Source organism: Onychomys torridus, chromosome 8, assembly GCF_903995425.1.
Source record: "Onychomys torridus chromosome 8, mOncTor1.1, whole genome shotgun sequence".
Classification (NCBI taxonomy): domain Eukaryota; kingdom Metazoa; phylum Chordata; class Mammalia; order Rodentia; family Cricetidae; genus Onychomys; species Onychomys torridus.
In genome coordinates, this window is record NC_050450.1 from 109,597,077 (window position 1) to 109,612,191 (window position 15,115).

General features: G+C 46.4%; 1 protein-coding gene across 1 annotated transcript in view; it reads right to left on the reverse strand.

Moving 5' to 3' along the window:
* Positions 1–4,615: 4,615 nt before the first annotated feature.
* The window catches only part of B3gntl1 (UDP-GlcNAc:betaGal beta-1,3-N-acetylglucosaminyltransferase like 1), a 50,697-nt gene continuing 40,197 nt past the window's right edge, over positions 4,616–15,115 (reverse strand). Inside the window, exons 6-10 of the mRNA XM_036195343.1 lie at positions 14,573–14,697; positions 9,943–10,078; positions 9,760–9,828; positions 9,274–9,348; positions 4,616–4,831 (exon numbers count right to left, since the gene is read on the reverse strand). Coding sequence (XP_036051236.1) covers positions 4,751–4,831; positions 9,274–9,348; positions 9,760–9,828; positions 9,943–10,078; positions 14,573–14,697 — 486 coding nt within the window. The 3' untranslated portion in view covers positions 4,616–4,750. The remainder of the gene's footprint in view (positions 4,832–9,273; positions 9,349–9,759; positions 9,829–9,942; positions 10,079–14,572; positions 14,698–15,115) is intronic.

Below are 15,115 nucleotides of genomic sequence, written 5' to 3' on the forward strand. Positions count from 1 at the left end.
TCTAGGCCTGGGTCTGCAGGAGGTTTGTTGTGCTGACCCGGTGTCAGGGACCTCCACCTGAGGCCTGGCTCATACTTCATTCCAGCCTTGCACACCTCTCTCCTAGATTCAGAATTTTCTGTTTGTGAGCAGAAGAAAGCCTAGCTGAGATAACCTGATGAGATAGGCTTCGCTGTCATATCTTGATGACATTCTTGAGATTTAATGATCGAAGTAAAGGATTTTGTCCTGGCCAGCCACTTCTGCCTGCAGATCCCACCCACAGACAACTGTTCCCACTGAGTGCCTGGAGGGGTTTCCACTGAATTACTTAGAGGGAGCCCTCCACTTAAGGCATCATAACAGCTGAGGTGGCCAGGACAGTCCATCAGGTTAGCAATGCTGGGTGATAAGGAGGACAGGCTCAGCAATAGCAAGTTGTGTGTGTATGTGTGTGTGTAAAGGGGCATGCTTGGGCAGGAGGCCAATTAGGTGTATGTGCTCACAGAGGAGTGCATGCCTGCCCTGCTGTGAACCCTGCAAGCTAAAGAGCAGGAAGAAAGCAGATAAGGGCTCTCTGCCCAAGGCCATGTTCCTAGGGTTTAGTAATGAAGTTTGGGTCTAGCTAGGGTGGAGTAGATAAAAGGCCACAAGGAACCTAATAAAACTGGGACCCTACAGAGCTGTGCCCTCAGCAATGATAGATGGAAAAATTGTCCTCACAGGAAGATGCTCTGGCTTTTTTACTGCATTGGGTGAAGAGGAAACATCCAGTGTGTCCCCAAAACTCCTATGTTGAAAGCCTAGGTAAACTGACGCTAATAAGCAATGCTGTGACAGGAAGGTACACTCTCTGAGGATGAAATTAATGTCCACAAACAGGGAGAGAAGCCTATCAACAAGACAGTAGAACCAAGTCACTGCCCATAATTCTAGAACCAATATAAAAGAACAATTTCCAAAAGTAAAGCAACAGGACTGGGGATGTTGCATGCAAGAAACTCTGGGTAGCCAGGAGTGGTGTGCACACCTTTAATTCCACCAGAGGCAGGCGGATCTCTAATGCCAGTCTGGTCTGCATAGTGAGTTCCAGGACTACACAGAAAAATCCTGCCCCAACAAAAACATAAAGAAACCCTGGGTTGATGATCCATCACCATACAAACTGGGTGTGGTAGTATATGCCTATACAAATAGATAAATACACCCCCCACCCCCCAAAAAAGAGGTAGAAACTGTCAGAGAAGCTGGAGAGATGGCTCAGTGGTTAAGAAAGCACAGTAATCTTACAAACTGGAGTTCATTCTCAGCACCCATATAGGGTGGCTTACAACCACCTGTAACTCCATTTTTGGGGGAATTCAATATGAAACCTCAAAGCCCTCCCCCACATCGACACACTTCTTCCAGAAGGTGTGGCCCAAATTAAAGGTATGCCCTCCAGTCTCAAGGTCTGATGTGTCATCCAACCTCCTCCAACAAGGCCACACCTCCTAATAGTGCCACTTCCTATGAGCTTCCGGGGGGGGGGGGGGGGGGGGGCGCAAATACATTCAAACTACCACAGTGTAACTACCATTCAAGAAAGAGAGCTGTTGTAACTCAGTGCAGCCAGTGTCTCCATATTATCCCCAGCTAAAAGCAGTGTTTTTTGTGGGTGAACTTTAAGCAGCAGAAAAATGGCCTCAGGGTAGTTTCAGTTAGGAAACCAAACAAGGGGAGAAATTAATGGCAGCTAAATGGGGGTTTTTATTATACATGTGAAATTTCTTCAAATGGACGAGTAAGGTAGGAAGGGATCTCAGTCCTGTGACCTGAGGGTGGTGTGTAGAAAACCCAGGTGAGCCTGCTAACCCACCAAGGGCTGCCAAAGAAGAGTTAGCTATTCTAGCAAAGAGGAAGGTCTAACACGGAGGAATGACGATGAGGAGGATAAGCTGTAGTAGGAGATCTTCTCTCCAGGTGCCACCAAGCCCCTGCAGTCCCATAACCCACGTAAATAATCACTCAGACGCTTATATTACTTATAAACTGTATGGCTGTGGCAGGCTTCTTGTTATCTAGTTTTTCTATCTTAAATTAATCCATTTCTATTAGTCTATACTTTGTCACTTGGCTCGTGGCTTATCTATACCTTACATCTTCCTTGTCATGGTGGTGGCTGGCAGCGTCTCACCCCTCTGCTTTCCACTTCCCAGAATTCTCTTCTCTGTTTGTCCCGCCTATACTTCCTGCTTGGCTACTGGCCAATCAGTATTTTATTTACACAGAGCGATATCCACAGCAACAAGCTGTGAAAAATATCACATTAGAAAAGGCAGATTGGTGATATGATGGGAGGCCTCATTGAAAGACAAGATTAACTTGGAGGGACACAGACTGTTAGAATGGCTGAAATACAAGCTATGTATGTTTAGAAATGTACACCTAGAACAAAGGTATTGGTAGTGGGGAAGGCGCAATGCTGGAGAGGGAGATGCCCAAGGTTCCTGCTTGGCAGGAAGATGTCAGAGCTCTAAACCTTGGATGTAGCTGAATGTATTAATATAATGTCTAAGCCAGGCACACATGTGTAGCCCACCACTCAGGAGATAGAGATAGGAGGGTGAGTTCAAGACCAGTCTTACACAGTGAGACACACTATATTAGTAAATAACAAAGTAACTTAAGATCAAGGCCGACCTACCATCTGGGAAGGTCACTTAAATAGAGAGATCAGATGTATTAGAGTTAAGAATTTTATCATTTAATGTGACACATCCTTGACTGGCCTGAGTTTGATCATTTTGTCCCAGTTGGTGGCACCTTTAGGAATTAGCTCGAAGAAGTGGAGAGCCTGGCTCTTGCTTCTGGTCCTCTCTCTCCTTCCTGCTCCACTAAGATATGAGAAGGGAACATCTCCCACCATCATGTCTTCGCTACCATGGACCGTACCCTCAAACCATGAGCTGATACAAACATACACACACACACACACACACACACACACACACACACACACACACTCCTCCCATAAGTGGCTTGTTTGGTATTTGGTCACAGCAATGAGAAAGGTAACTAGTACAGATGGTTTGAAAAAGGAAGAAAAGCTTGGCTTAATAGATATTTCTAGAACCTAGAACCCAGAACTTTGATAATGCAGACTCCTGCTTTTAAAAAGAAAAGTAGTATTTTAAAAATCACCAGACAGTTGGTCAAAGTTGCCAAACATGGGAAATTTGCCCAAAGTGGTGCTTAGAAGATTGAGGCCTCAAGTTATGTAGCAGAAATGAAAAGGTGAAATCTAACGCACTGAACGTGAGGGAAGAAATTGGGAGGAAGCAGAGAGGAAGCGGACTGTTCTCTCCCATCCGCCAGTTCTTGAATAACCATTCAGAGGCTTTTAATATTGCTTATAAACACACTACCAGTAGCTCAGGCTTAGTACTAACTAGCTCTTACACTTAAATTAACCCATATTTCTTATCTGTGTTTAGCCGCGTGGCTTGGTACCTTTTTTCAGTGTGACATTTTTACCATACTTCCTCTGCATCTGGCTGTTGACTCCTGACTCCACCCTTCCTCTTTCCAGCATTCTTAGTTTGGTTGCCCCGCCTATACTTCCTGCCTGGCTACTGGCCAATCAGCATTTTATTAAACCATTTTGAGTGACAAATCTTTACAGTGTACGAGAGGATTATTCTACAGCATTTTACCCTTTTTGTCTAATTAAAAGTTAAACTACATACAACAAAAACAGTTATTAAGAATTACAGTAACACTAATCCATTTACATTTGGCAAAATTAGAGAAAATAATTATCTTGGTGAGTCTAAAGTTTTGTATCTAATTTACTTTCCATTATAACTAAGGAAAACCGCCGGGTGGTGGTGGCGCATGCCTTTAATTCCAGCACTCGGGAGGCAGAGGCAGGCAGATCTCTGTGAGTTCAAGGCCAGCCTGGGCTACCAAGTGAGTTCCAGGAAAGGCGCAAAGCTACACAGAGAAACCCTGTCCCGAAAGAAAACAAAAAACAAAAAACAAAAAAAACTAAGGAAAACTATAATTATAACAGAGTATTTTCTTTGAATTTGTCAAATGCTAATGGACTAGACATTGTCAATGTAATTACTGCCTATATATATTTGTATATAGTTTTTGTATTTATTATATATAGTTTTTCTATGTTAGTTGAATCCATCACTTTTGATTTAGATAAAAAGAGGGAAAATGTATATTTTGTTTGTCTTCTGACAAATAAAGCTTGCCTGGACATCAGGGTGTGGAGCTAGCCACTGGTTAACCATAGAGGCCAGGCAGTTGTGGCACACACCTTTAATTCCAGCACTTGGGAGGAGGAAGCAGGAAGATAAGGAGTTCAAGGCTACCCTGGGCTACAGGAGATTGAACCACTCTAAAAGATAAACAGATCCAGGCAGTGGTGGCACACACCTTTAATCCCGCATATGGGAGGCTCAAGCCTTTGACCCCAGCATTAAGGAGTTGGAGACAGAATATAAGGCGGGTCAAGACAGGATCTTGGCAACCATTCAGTCTGAGGATTTACAGAGACAGGAACTCCCATTTGGCCTGAGGATGCATAGAGGTGAGAAGTCTCTAGTGGCTGCTCTGCTGCTCTGATCTTTCAGCTTTCACCCCATAGCTCCCGGTTGGTTTTTATTATTAAGACTAATTAGGATCACACTTCAACTAACAGTTGTCCATGTAAGGGAAGTAGAGCAACAAGGCTCAGAACCTGCAGTGTTTCAGTGTGGATCATCCGGCGGCAGCCTCAGCTGAAGTGAACAAAGTCCCGGCCTTCCTGTAAGTGCAGTGATTTCAGGTTGTCTTCAAACTCACCCCCAGTGAGGTCCTATGGGGAGAGGAGATCCAGCTCAGTCAGGCTTCCTCTTGCTCTCTGGGGTGCTTGCAAAGGTTGCTGCAGTGGCTGGGATTGGGCCTACTTAACCTCCCTGTCAGGTGGCTCACAATGAGCTTCTGCTCCTCTACTGATTAGGGGAGGGGCCTGAGGTGAGGGCAGGAGCTAGTGCTGCTGTTACATAGTTGTTTTGGTCACCAAGAGGGTGAGGTACAGAGAGAGAGAGAGAGAGAGAGAGAGAGAGAGAGAGAGAGAGAGAGAGAGAGACAGACAGACAGACAGACAGACAGACAGACAGACAGACACACCCTTTCCAGCCGGCCCTGGCGCTCTTGGGAGGTAGTTGGCCCAGGCTGATTCATCTTTCCCCCTGCCTATTCAAGGAACTTTGTGATTTGCCAAGTGCCTACCCTCTGATTCCTCTTACCTGTCATCCCCCAACCCCCAAAGGGAACAAGTGGCATGATCTTGCTAAAACAGCCCAACTAGTGGTAGATGGGAGTCTGGGGCAATCTGGCAGGACACAGGAGGGACCACTTTGTTCCTCTTAAGTCTCTTGTCTTTGGGCCACCACAAGAGGCCTCTGAGCCGAGCTGTGACCCTGACCCTATCTTGTCCCATCATTGCTACCAGTGCATAGAAACACCTGAGTGAGCTGGGTGGTGGTGGTGCATGCCTTTAATCCCAACACTTGGGAGGCAGAGGCAGGTGGATCTGAGTTCCAGGCCAGCCTGGTCTACAGAGCCAGTTCCACAAGACAGCCAGGGCTACACAGAGAAATCCTGTCTGAAAAAGAAAAAGAAAGAGAGAGAGAGAGAGAGAGAGAGAGAGAGAGAGAGAGAGAGAGAGAGAGAGAAGAAAGAAAGAAAGAAAGAAAGAAAGAAAGAAAGAAAGAAAGAAAGAAAGAAAGAAAGAAAGAAAGAAAGGAAGAACGAACGAACAAGAAAGACACCCGAGTGAAAGACATTCTGCCTGGAAAAGCAGAAATGTTCACAGAGGCCACACCTGCTGCCCTTCCTCTTTTCCCTCTCACTTCCTCTCCTTTCCCTTCCTCATATTCAGAGAAGTAACAGGCTCTGGCCAGGGTAGGTCAGACTCTGCCCCCATGAGCCCTAGCACTGTTAAACACAGAACTACTCACTAAATGCTCCTGTATTTAACGTGTTCCTGGGGGAGAGAAGACAGTCATGAAAGAAGATGGCGTTTGCAGGACATGAAGCCAACGAGGGTTAACACCAGAGCTGTAGAGGATTCTGCCATCACACTCCAGTAAAGGAGGAAGCCTAGTTATAAATATGGCAGGGGGAATTATAAATATGGCAGGGGGAATCCAAATTTTCACCAGATGAGTGGTGCTCAGCCTTAAGTCAGAAATTCCCACAACCACAGGAAGATAGTTCTCCAAAAGGGTAGAAACAGTCAGACCTTTGGAGGTGTCACAACCTGACTTCTACTTCTCTTCTGGGATAAACCAGAGTAATGGAGGCTCACAGCAGCATAATGACAGCTGGACACTATTGACTCCCACAAGCAAGGGCCCTGACATGCCAACAAGATCCCATAGTCTATACCACATAGGTGCTGAGAGGAACCACACATAAGAACAAAAAGTTGGAGTCCATTCACGTGAGTGGCAAACAGATGAGCCTACTGTGTGTGTACATAGTGCTAAGCTGATGCCAAGAAGGTGTCATACCAGTGGGTGCCATCATGCTGTGAGCTGCATGTGGTGTCTTGCTGCTGCCCATAGCTCTTCTCTGAGGCTGGGCACATTGCATAGGACAGTTTGGGCACTGTGCCCATCTCCTTGGAACAACATCTGCACTGTTCCTTAAGGAAGTTGTAACTGTTCTGTGAGTGCACATCCTCTGTATTCTAATAAGGCTACTTATGGAAACAGGTGGAGGGCTAAATGTGACATTTAGGCCAGTGCTTGCCAACCTTTGTTGAGCCATTTTCTGTGTGTCATGTGCCACAATACAGCAATTTATTTAAATGAGAAAAATAAGAGTAGCCTCCCTCTGTGGTGAGGCCTTGGAATGTGAGCAGGTAATTGGTAGAAAGAGTCCAGGGAGCAGAAATGACCATCTCAGCCAATGCATTCCCTATCAAGAGAATGGGCTGCCTAATATGCAAGGCTAGGACAATCAGATGAACAAAATAGATTAACTAGGAATTCCTAGTTAATCTCTCTATCAAAATAACTTCTTGTTGTATCACAGATAAAATTAAGAAGCAGAAGTCCTAGATAAAGGTGTGAGCAGTGCTCTGTAAAATGTCATGATCAAGAATATCCATCTCAGAATGAATCAAACTTCTACAAGGGGGAAAGTCAAATAATGTAAGTTACTCTAAAAGTATCATCAGTTTATAAATTAAAGTTCTGGAGCTAGCAATGGCTTTAGCACAAAGCTTTCTGCACAAGCATCAGACCTGTGTTCAATCCATAGCACCACTGTAAAGGCTGGGTGTGGTGGCATACAGCCAATCCCAGTAGTGGGGAGTCAGGGACGGGAAAACCCCTTGAGCTGGCTGGCTGGCTAGCTAGTCTTGCTGGATCAGGAAGTTCAGTGAAAGAGCCTGTCTCGATGATGATGATGATGATGATGATAGCAATAGAAGACAGTGTCAACCTCTGATCTCCACTAGCATACACAAACACAAACAAGGATACCACACACACACACACATACACATAAGACATCGCAGTAGGTCTATCTTACTGTGTTAAGAGAAATGTTACAGACTGCTAGAAGATGCTTGGTAAGCAGTGGAAACAGAGTTAAGGAGAGGTCTTTCCATAGTATCACCAGCTTAATGCTGTTATGTTCCTGTTTCCAGGTGTGGCTATTATCATCTGCTACTGTGTGACATCACTCCACAGGAGACGCAGACAATTAGACATGTCTCACTTTCTTGGGGGGTTAGAACCCAGGCCTAATCCTGCCATGACCCGAAATGAGCTGTCAAAGATTGGAAGCCATGGGTTCAAACACAGGCTGAGGTTCTACCTATGTCATCTACTGTCTCAATAGCTTGGCCCACCATCTACTATCCCCTGTATGACCCAACACCTGTGGTGGACAGCTGCAGCTGGAGGCTGAAGTCCCACCATATCCATCACTGGTAACAGAGAGTGACAGCACTATCTTTGGAGCTGGTAATACCTTGTCTTGGGGCTGCTAACATTCAGGGTGGCCATGGCCTCTCTCCAGGTAGATATCTAGAAATTCCCATTAGGACTTGGAAAGAGAAAAACTATTAGAGAACAAAATTTGTCAAGCAAATCACAGACAACTTGCCAGCGTCTGCAGTGAGATCTTCAGAAAGAAGACTGTCTTGGACTCAAAGCTGGAGCAGGATGGTGGGTGGCAGGAATGCTGACTATCCTCTGCCAGTGTCAGAGGCCAATGGTGAGCAGTTTGACAAGAGTGACTGAGGTACAAGGTCTGCTTGGCTCTGCCTCGGCCTATACCCAGAAGCTCCTTAGTGCAAAGACAGGCCCATTTTACTACAGTGAGGAAAAGCCACCAATGGGAGAAAGGGCTACTGACCAGCAGGACTGCACATGGTCAGTGACCTGGAGCAGGTCACATGGACAGGCACACTAGTCCTCCACAGACCAGGGGAACTGTGATGGATGCTTTCTGTTAATAAACATGACGTTCTGTATAGGAAAGAACTTCCTATGCAGAATACTACACTGTCATCACTTAATGTCACCACATTAAAGAATTCTGGGAATAATATCTAAAGAGCAGCCTCCTGAGAGGGAATGCCTGCCATGCTTGACCAACCAAGGAACAGAACCCAGATGAAGAAAGGTCAGCCTTAGCTCCAGCAAGAAGCTTGCTGTCTTGTTATTTTCAGCTTGGCACAGCTGTTGGGGACTCATTTCCTGGAAAGACTGTGGGATTCCGTTTAGCACTGACCACGAGTAACCTTGGTTTCCACAGAAACAGGATGCTTGGCATCTATGCCCACATGACCAAAAGCAGAGGAACCAGATAAGGAGGGTCCTGTGGCCCCACTGGTCACCACCAGGCTGTTATTATATGTGGGCAAGGCTGCCCTTTGAATAACATGAACCGCAGCACTTTGAATGTGGTGGCTGGGCTCAGAACAATGGTTTTCAGTGTTTAAAGGAAGGATAGAGAACAGCTTTATGAGGGTGTTACCAGGCATGCTCACCTCACCCCCACCTCTAGCATCCACAGGCCACTCCCCAGCTGCCTCCAGCCCACAGAGCAACAGCTGTGGCCTCTAACCTAGCTCAGGGTGTTTTTAGGGCCACAGGGTAAGAGTTCATTTACAATAAGGGTATAGGTAGTGGGCTGCCCCAGTGCCCATGGTCAGGTTTTATCCTTGGTTTTGGTCATATGGCCAGAGTAGGAAGGCTGATACCCAGGAGCCCTGCAGCCATGGCCAACACTTACCAGCTTCACACAGATGACAAAGGGCGACTGGGCAGCTTGGAAATGCAGAATGGGGACCTTCGGCTTGGGTCTTTCCTACAGAGATAGTACCAGCCATGAGTCACTAGGGCTTCACATAGAAGGAGCTCTCTGGGACCTATCCTAACCACAGCCTCTGCTCATAGTAGCTTGTGGTCAAGTAGCAGATGAGTGTCTTGGGCCAATAGGGGTAGGACAGGTGGTTGTGTCCTGGTCTCTGGCAGCCCCAGATACCTGATAACCACACGAAGAACCAACTCTGGCATGCCAACATTGAGGCTTAGATAGAAGGAATATGTAGCAGTCTCCCTGAGGACAGGGGCAGAGTCCTAAAGGATCCTGGAGACTCTTTGAGGGCTGAGGGCTACATTTTTGTGAAGAGCCAGAATGAGTGTAAAGGAAAGCTGACATGGTATGGACGAACTTTCCCTGTAAGGTACTTTGGTGCTCTGCCACATAGCTACATACCTGAGAGTCCTCATGACAGTAAAAACCCTTCCTGATCTTGTTCTCATCAACATCACAGAAGGACACCACCTGGGTGAACATGGGCCAGCAGGTCAAATGATGATGATGGATATAGGATAAAGATGTGATAGGATTGTGGGAGTCTGGATAGTGGCCAATAGGATGAGGAGGAAAGGGTCCTACCTTGCGCCGGCTGGTTGCAGTCAGGCTGCGGTATAACCTACGTCCCTGCTTGCCTGCATTCCAAATGGTGAAGAACTTCCAATGAGGTAGGACTTGTTCCTCCAGGAAGTGGACACGATGGGTCCAGATGGTCATCCTGTAGCCAAGTAGAGGGAAAGCTAGGGCTGGCCAGATGTTGTGGGCTCCAGAGCCACCTCACCCCTTAGCCCTGGGGACGTACATGAATGACACACATGTGTACTTAGGCTTACCCTGTTTAGGAGTGGGGGCACACAAAGTCTAAACCATATCGAAGGGAGATCTGGCTCTATTCATAGACCTGTCACAGACAGAGGTCACCACAAGCCACCATGTAAACCCATGCATGACCTTTGGGCAACCTTAAGCCACTCATATTGGTCCTGCTTTCTAGGTGGGACCCTGAGAAATGTAGACTTGATGGATGGGGCCTCTCCATAGTTGCCAGTTCCACTAGCACATGAGTGCCTCTAGTATGTGGCAGGTATGTATACATGTGTGCACATATAGGAAGATTCATACAAAAGCCAGTGGCTGGCGTCAGGTATCTTTATCATTATCTTATTTTTTGAGACCAAGTTGAACCTTGAGCTCACTAACTCAGCAAGACTAACTAGCCAATGAGCTCCAGGGATCCTCTAGTTTCCCTTCTCGGCACTAGTATTACAGGTGTGTGTTGCCACTCTTAGCTTTTTATGTGGGTGCTGGGGTTGAACTTAGGTTCTCATGTTTCTGTAGCAAACATTTCACTGTCAGAGCAAACTCCCCAGGCCCCAAATTCTAGATATGGAAACTAGTCCTTTTGAGTTAGAAAGTGAAAAGGGAGTTACAGTGGACCCAATAACCCTGGTCCAATTTCCCAGGTTAGTCAATACTCACAAGAAAGGTCTGGGTAAAAAGTCAAGTTTACACTAGGAAGTAAAATTTCTGCCTCAGAGACAGTCCCAAAGATGTCCCTTTTTGGGCACAGACAGACTTGTTCCCGGGCAGTAAGACCTTGGATGCAGATCTCCAGGGTTGGTTCTTTCTCAGGCCCCCTGAGCTCTACTCACCTGCTGTTCCTCATCTTAGGGTCAGGCCTTCCAGCCCTGTCTCTCTGCCCAGACCCTGACTCTCTGGTCCTTTGGATGGCACCTCCTTTGTATTCAGGGCTGCATCTCTTGTGTCACTACCCACATCAAAGCATTTTCCTGAGACCTCCCATATTAAAACGTTCTAATTAGGGTTGTGCTGAGCTCAGTGATTTTTGGTAGGGGATTCCCTAGGGGTTCTGGGGAACCACATAAGTGAATAACATTTAATTGTGAACCCTTACCAATCCTCTCTATGGCTGCAGTGTCCCCTGTATAAGACAAAGTTACAAAGAGGACATGTTTCAGCCCCATACAGTGTACCTTTCTGGAGCCATAATGTCACCCAAGGAAATGGAAGACCCTAAGAGTGAGAACCTTGATCTCACAGCACAGGCCTCAAGCAAGGGTCTGATATTTCATCAATGTTGTAAGCCAAGAATGGTCCTTCTGATTTTTATCCCTCAGCAAACTTTAGTGTGATGGTCCAGACAGTTTCAATATGGGAGCAAAAGGCAGAAGGGTAGAATCAAAGGTTTAAAAAGCAAGACTTGCCTTTTTGAGGCACCCCCAGCAGAGGTAGTGACATGCCTGTCTGCTCTGCCTAAGTGTGGGTGAGGGTTCTTGACAAAGTGAGTGTGAGGGAACTCCAGGCACAGGCTGCTCAGACCCTGTGGTATGCCAGCAGGCCAACCTCCAAACTCATCCTAGCCACAAGTGTTCCCCCTTCCTGTCTGCCTTCTGCCAGGGCCTTTTCAGGAGACCTGCTTGGAGACAGCCCACTGTTAGGGTTCATGGCTATATCCACAGAGGAGATGTAGCAGGGGCTACTAAGCCCCTCTGTTATCTCAGGCTCCTCAAGGAATGCCCTGCCTAGAGGGCTGCTTGTCCTTACTTAAGCTCTGAGGACAACCTGAGAGTTTGTCCCCATATCTTTGGTCACTACAAGAGGTCTGTTTTGGTCAGTGTCTGAGCAAGACATGATGTACACTGTATGCATGTGTATGCACCAAATCCATGAAAGTATATGTACAGGGCACTTGTGTGATATACATGTATATGTGCAGTGATTACCCATGTGCATTTCTGCATATAAGTATGTGGCATGGCCATAGGTAAGTAAATGTGTCCAACAGTAGCTCTTGCTAGAGACCAAGCACAGATGATGTGTTGATGATATCCTGCTCACACACTGACTGGGTCCATTAGGTGTCTGTGTGAGAAAAACCCTGATCCTGCCATGCTCTATCTGTGAAGTTTATTTGCAGGATGGTGGGTTTAACTGTAGACTGAAGTCAATGTAGTTCCCCCAAACACTGGCACCAATGATTTCATACAGCAATTACAAACATGTCCACCACAACTGGGCTCTAGGCACATAAGGTCCTTGGCATCCTGAGTTTTGTTAGGTGGCCTGTGATAGGGGTTGGGGGTGGGGGTCCAGGCAGTTATAAAAAGATATGATGCAGAAACTGCTGGACATCTGTGCCTTGCTAGCAACATCTTGTACTGGCCTTGTTTCTCCTAGGACTCTGCCTAGAGAACGTATCATCTGGCACCCAGCAAGTCTGTCTTTTTTTTTTTTTTAAGAGACCATCAACTTAGAGCTGGGGTCAGTAGCTAGGGAACTGGTTTTCTTGGACCCATATACCTAGGTTTCTGCAACTTTTTGAGAAGACGCTGGAACATCAGACTCAGCATTGTGCTACTACACAGGAGTCCATGGGTAAGTGATGGCTGGTGGGGAGGGAAGGGCCCCTATTCCCAGAAGGCACAGCCACTGGTCAGCAGCATCTGTGGCTAGAAAAAAGGCTATAAAAACCTTGCTAGAGGCATACAGGTACCACACCAGCACAGGTAGTCTCAGGCTGGATACCAGGGGTTAGGACACCAGTGGTGCCATGTCTGGTCCCCTCATCCCTACTTTTGAGACACATCCTATTGCTATACTCATCTGGGGAAAGGGCCTTATCTGGTTCTCTCCAAATATTTGATAAAGGCATAAATCCAGTATCCTATTTCCTTGGGAACAAGGTCAGAAACATACTTCTCTACAGACCTCAACTGTGACACTAGGAAGCAAGCAGCTTGCAGAGTATAGGCAGCATGTGTATCATAGGAGGCTAAACATACTGTCTGTAAGATGAAACATCAGTACATGTATAAAGGGGATGAAGGGGCAACATAGTAGGTTCCGCAGCTCACAAGTTTAAGGAATGTTTGATTTCCTAAAGATGCTATTCTCCTATATGTCCTTTGGTATCTGAGGTATGCCACACATACACAAAGATAAATGACACAAATTCTGGCCATTTTGAGCTTGAAATAAAAATGACAGAATCAAGACATTGCCACCTGGAGACTTCTCATAGTTTAGACAAATGCAACTCTTAAGCAAACCTCAGGTTATAATTACAGCTGTTATCCTGAGAGGTGCTGCAGCTCACAGCTTAAAGACTTTAATCCAACACAGAAACTCCTATTAGATCACTTATTTTTATGCTGTGGGTGGTAAAGCTTACTGTGCAAACATAAAGGAGTGAACTCTGTATACACAGGCTGCTCTGTTGAGGGGCATGATGAGTGCCTGCTGGGTGGGCTGCAAGTCACCACCCATGTGTCTTGAGCCTCACAGATGAGCATGGGATGGACCTCCCTTGCACAAATGACCATATGATCTCAAGGCATCTCACACTCACGTGCCCTACAGGATGATGAGTGATGATGTGTGAGGTGAGTGTAGTGTTTCAATCAGCCAGTAGAATCAGCACCAGAAACACCTGCACCTTGGTATCCAGATAGCTCACACAGTGCTTTGCCACTAATTTCTACCTCTATCAGTGGATAGTGGGAAGGGGTTCCTTCTTTGGAAACAGTGCTGTGTGTTTGAATTCAGGTATAGTTTACATGGGATGATGTAAACCACACTAGTTGATTTTTAAAACAGTTTTACTCTTGCTGTATCTGTTTCATATGCATTGCTGAACCTCATGTGCTAATGTGACTGAAGTTTGACCACTTAGTGAGAAACATGGTCTACCACTCATTCTCATCCACAGTGCAGACTGAAGAGTTAACAAGCTCTCTCTTTTACACTAAGAGCAAGCCTGGTTCCACATCTTTAATCAGTGGGCTTGGAGGGCCAAGGACAGCTGGCCAGCCAAAGACAAGTGGAAGGGGCTCATCAGCTATGGATAGCTCAGCCACCAGCTGTCACAACTCCTTCCACCATGGTTAACCTGCCAGACCTCCTGGATCCCATGGTGAGTCATGCTAGGTAAGAGCAAAGAAAACAAATTGAGAGTAAGCCTTCACTTCACACCATCAGGGAAACTGGTGTTTGGCTTTGGCACTGACATCTAGTGGCCCTGAAGTGCTTCCTACAAGGTACTACAGTACACTTTGACCTCACCCTTAACACTTTAGTGATATGCCCTATATCCCACCAGTGACTTACAAGTGATCTGGGCCTGGCCACATCAGCATCTCACCTGTTCTTGAACCATCCCAGGTATCTCCAGAATTTGGTATGTTCTACTTACTCAAGGACTGAATGTGTGGCTGCATACAAGTGGTAGCGGTAGAGGAGCAGGTTGTGGTCCACCCGGAAGACGCCACCCCCTTTCCTAAGGTGCTCATAGAAGAACAACAGGTCCTCTGGTACCCCCTGAAAAAGGCAGAGGACAGTGGTCACTATGCTGGGTACTGACCCAGGCTGTCAGATGCTATGGAAGGCTGTTTTGCTCAGAGTCAAGTGTGGTGGCACTTGTGGGCCCAGCTATTTGGGAGGCAGAGCTCACTGGATTGCTTGAGCCCAGAAGCTAGTGCTCAAGCTGACACCACAGCCAGACTTTGTCTCAGTAAAAGAATCCATTCTTGACACTCAAGGGTAATTTAAGGTAGTTCAGGTCACACAAAAGAAATGGAAATTAGCAACTTGTTTTCTCAGCAGATAAGACATGAACTCTAAGACAGACATGAGGATGAAGCAGAGGGTTAGCTAGATGTGGGTCTGAAGTCTCAGTTCTGCCTTAAATTCTTTGTGGGGCAGAAAAGGTTTTGGGGCAAACTATCAACAGACACAA